The 2409-nt window shown below is 40.5% G+C and overlaps 1 protein-coding gene across 1 annotated transcript; it reads right to left on the reverse strand.

The window, feature by feature from the left end:
* Positions 1–919: 919 nt before the first annotated feature.
* On the reverse strand, positions 920–2095 carry LOC107675507 (uncharacterized). The gene is made up of 2 exons (XM_016469891.1): positions 1673–2095; positions 920–1456 (listed from the first exon to the last, which is right to left on the reverse strand). Exons 1-2 carry the CDS (start codon positions 2067–2069, stop codon positions 1215–1217), a joined length of 639 nt encoding a protein of 212 aa, XP_016325377.1. The 5' UTR covers positions 2070–2095; the 3' UTR covers positions 920–1214.
* Positions 2096–2409: the final 314 nt, after the last annotated feature.

Below are 2409 nucleotides of genomic sequence, written 5' to 3' on the forward strand. Positions count from 1 at the left end.
ATGTGTGTGGGTCTACTGAGCTGCAAGCTGGTCATCTGGACATCAACTGAGCACCTAGAAATGGACATTCCATTTAACAAAAATTATGCAGAAGCTCATGTGCAACAGCTACAGAAATTGTACTTTTTACACATGCTGCCAGCATTAGTTGATGATTTTGCTGATAAGAAGATAAATCTGTGCAAGAAATACCTGCAGCTTTTAAACAAGTAGAGGGTGAGAGATGTGGTACACAGTATACAAAACATACCAATACAATGTAAATAAGTTTCATCAGTTTATTTTTTAAGCAACATGAGAATGAAATACATGAAAGAATCCTGTAAATATTTTTACTGTCTACATAGTGTACAAAAACAACATGTATTAATAACATGTATCTTGTTAATGACATTAAACTATAAGCACATGCAGTTTAAGTGATGATACATGTTTATCTATGTGCTTGAGATAAGCTCCCCTCTTAGCTCTTAGATTGCAGCACAAATTTGCAGTATTTTATCAAACTCTGGGACCAAATTAATAAGCAAAGTCTGTAGTCTGTGCTTGTACACCTTTAGCCGCCTTATTGCCCGTTCAATGTGAATGCGGGCATGAGCAATGCGTCGCGTGTGGGTGACTTCCTCATTAGTCAGCTGGCACTGTTTGCGTGTAAATGCTGGCATAACTAAATTCACCTTGCGTTCCTCCAATAAGTCCCTGATAGTGAATCCACGGTCCGCCATCACCTCATCTCCGGGCCTCAAGCAGTCCAGAAACCCTGAGTTCTGTGCAATGTACCTAATGTACCTGTTGCCACCATAAGCCTCTGAAATAAACATGACTAATCCAGATGGAGAAGTTGCTACCAGAGCTACCAGATAATTACTGGCATAATAGTGACTGTACGATTCACTTCTAGAATATAGATTTTTAGCCTTCTGTAGAACAGTTTCTGTGCAGTCAATTATACAAGTAGTGTTTGGAAAATGATCTTTAAAAGCCTCTGGCAGAGTGGCCTTGATGGTTTCACGGGGCAGCCATGGAATAAGATCCTTGGTATGCTTGTACAAAACATCTATCCAAAATTTCACAGTTTTGCTGACTTGACCATGTGACTTGCCAAAGCGTTTTGCCAAGTCAGCAATGACAAAGTTCTGTCTGAGTTTCATAAGTGTCATCAGGATTTGGTCTGCAACAGGCATTGCAGATGAAGTAGGGGTAAAACCATACAGTCAGGATACAAGAGTGTGGAACTCAAGAAGTGGAATACCTGTGTACAACAAGCAGTCTGCATTGTTTGTCAATGTATAACTTGCAGCTGGCTGTAACTCAGGGGGTGGTGCGAGTGTTAAGCCACATGGGATGGTGGGTCCTTTCGAATAAGTGTGGTCCTCCATCCATGGATCGGACCACTGCGTTTGGGCATCACAGAGGGAAGTAGGATTTTGTTCCACATCCATGGTATCAAGCTCACCTACAGGTAACAGAACAATTGCACACTGAGAATTCAATAAGAGTTGTTGCTGTGGTTGTTTAACAAAATAAGAAAAAGTCAGAAATGTATTTTAGGATAAGCACACATTTGTGATAAGCTAGCTAGCTAGCCAGCAAGTATAAACTACCCTTTTCTATTAAACATGTTTTCCAGTCAAACGCAGAAATTTGTGTAACGCTTAGTGAGTAAAGTTACCTGTTGAGAATGAACTGTCATCCCTCCTGAGGAGTCGGCGTCTCTTTTCTGGAGGCTTCTCATAACCGAGGAAGAGAGTAGGGTATGGGTTGTCCTCTGTCGGTTTTTTTTCCACAAAGTGAAAAGAGCATACGTAAAGCGTTTTGGGGGGCTTCTTTAAGTTCAGATTTTTGAGCCAGTTTCGCTTAGCTTCGTCTTCTATAGGAAGGCGATGAAAACTGTACCTTCTCTCGCAAGTGCATTCCGCTCTAACTTTAGGTTTGTGTATATAGCACTGTTCTTTAAGCCACAAATTAAGCTTCGTCTGGTTACAAGTGCATCCACGGACAGCACAGGTTGTTCCAGAGCTTTGTAATGCCATTTTAATATATTCCCGCCTGAAAAACAAACCGCACATAAACAAAACATTTCACCGTCGGCGCAACTCAGTCAACGCTGCTTCTTCTTCTTCTTTTGGTTTTATGGCGGGTTGCGAACCAACTTAATAGGTGCATACCGCCACCTACTGTGATGGAGTGTGAAGAGAATGTACCTTTTCTCACCTAAATCTTAAATTCTGTTCATTATTCCACAATTCTTAAGAAATCTCATGATTGCACTTATTTGTTTTCCTGCATTTGGACCATCATTCAGAATACTACTTAATGAAAATTCTTTAACTCCTAAGGATTGTAATTCATCTTTAAGTCGATCCCTTTCTCTTTCATATGCTGTACATACCATCATAACGTGTTCCA

Source organism: Sinocyclocheilus anshuiensis, unplaced genomic scaffold (assembly GCF_001515605.1).
Source record: "Sinocyclocheilus anshuiensis isolate Anshui unplaced genomic scaffold, SAMN03320099.WGS_v1.1 scaffold1968, whole genome shotgun sequence".
NCBI classification, from domain to species: domain Eukaryota; kingdom Metazoa; phylum Chordata; class Actinopteri; order Cypriniformes; family Cyprinidae; genus Sinocyclocheilus; species Sinocyclocheilus anshuiensis.

Excerpts from the sequence above, each read along its gene's own strand:
- LOC107675507 (XM_016469891.1), bottom strand. The coding sequence starts at position 2,069 with ATGTGCGGTTTGTTTTTCAGGCGGGAATATATTAAAATGGCATTACAA. Across the intron at positions 1,457-1,672 it reads TGACAGTTCATTCTCAACAG|GTGAGCTTGATACCATGGAT; the intron begins GTAACTTTACTC and ends TGTTACCTGTAG.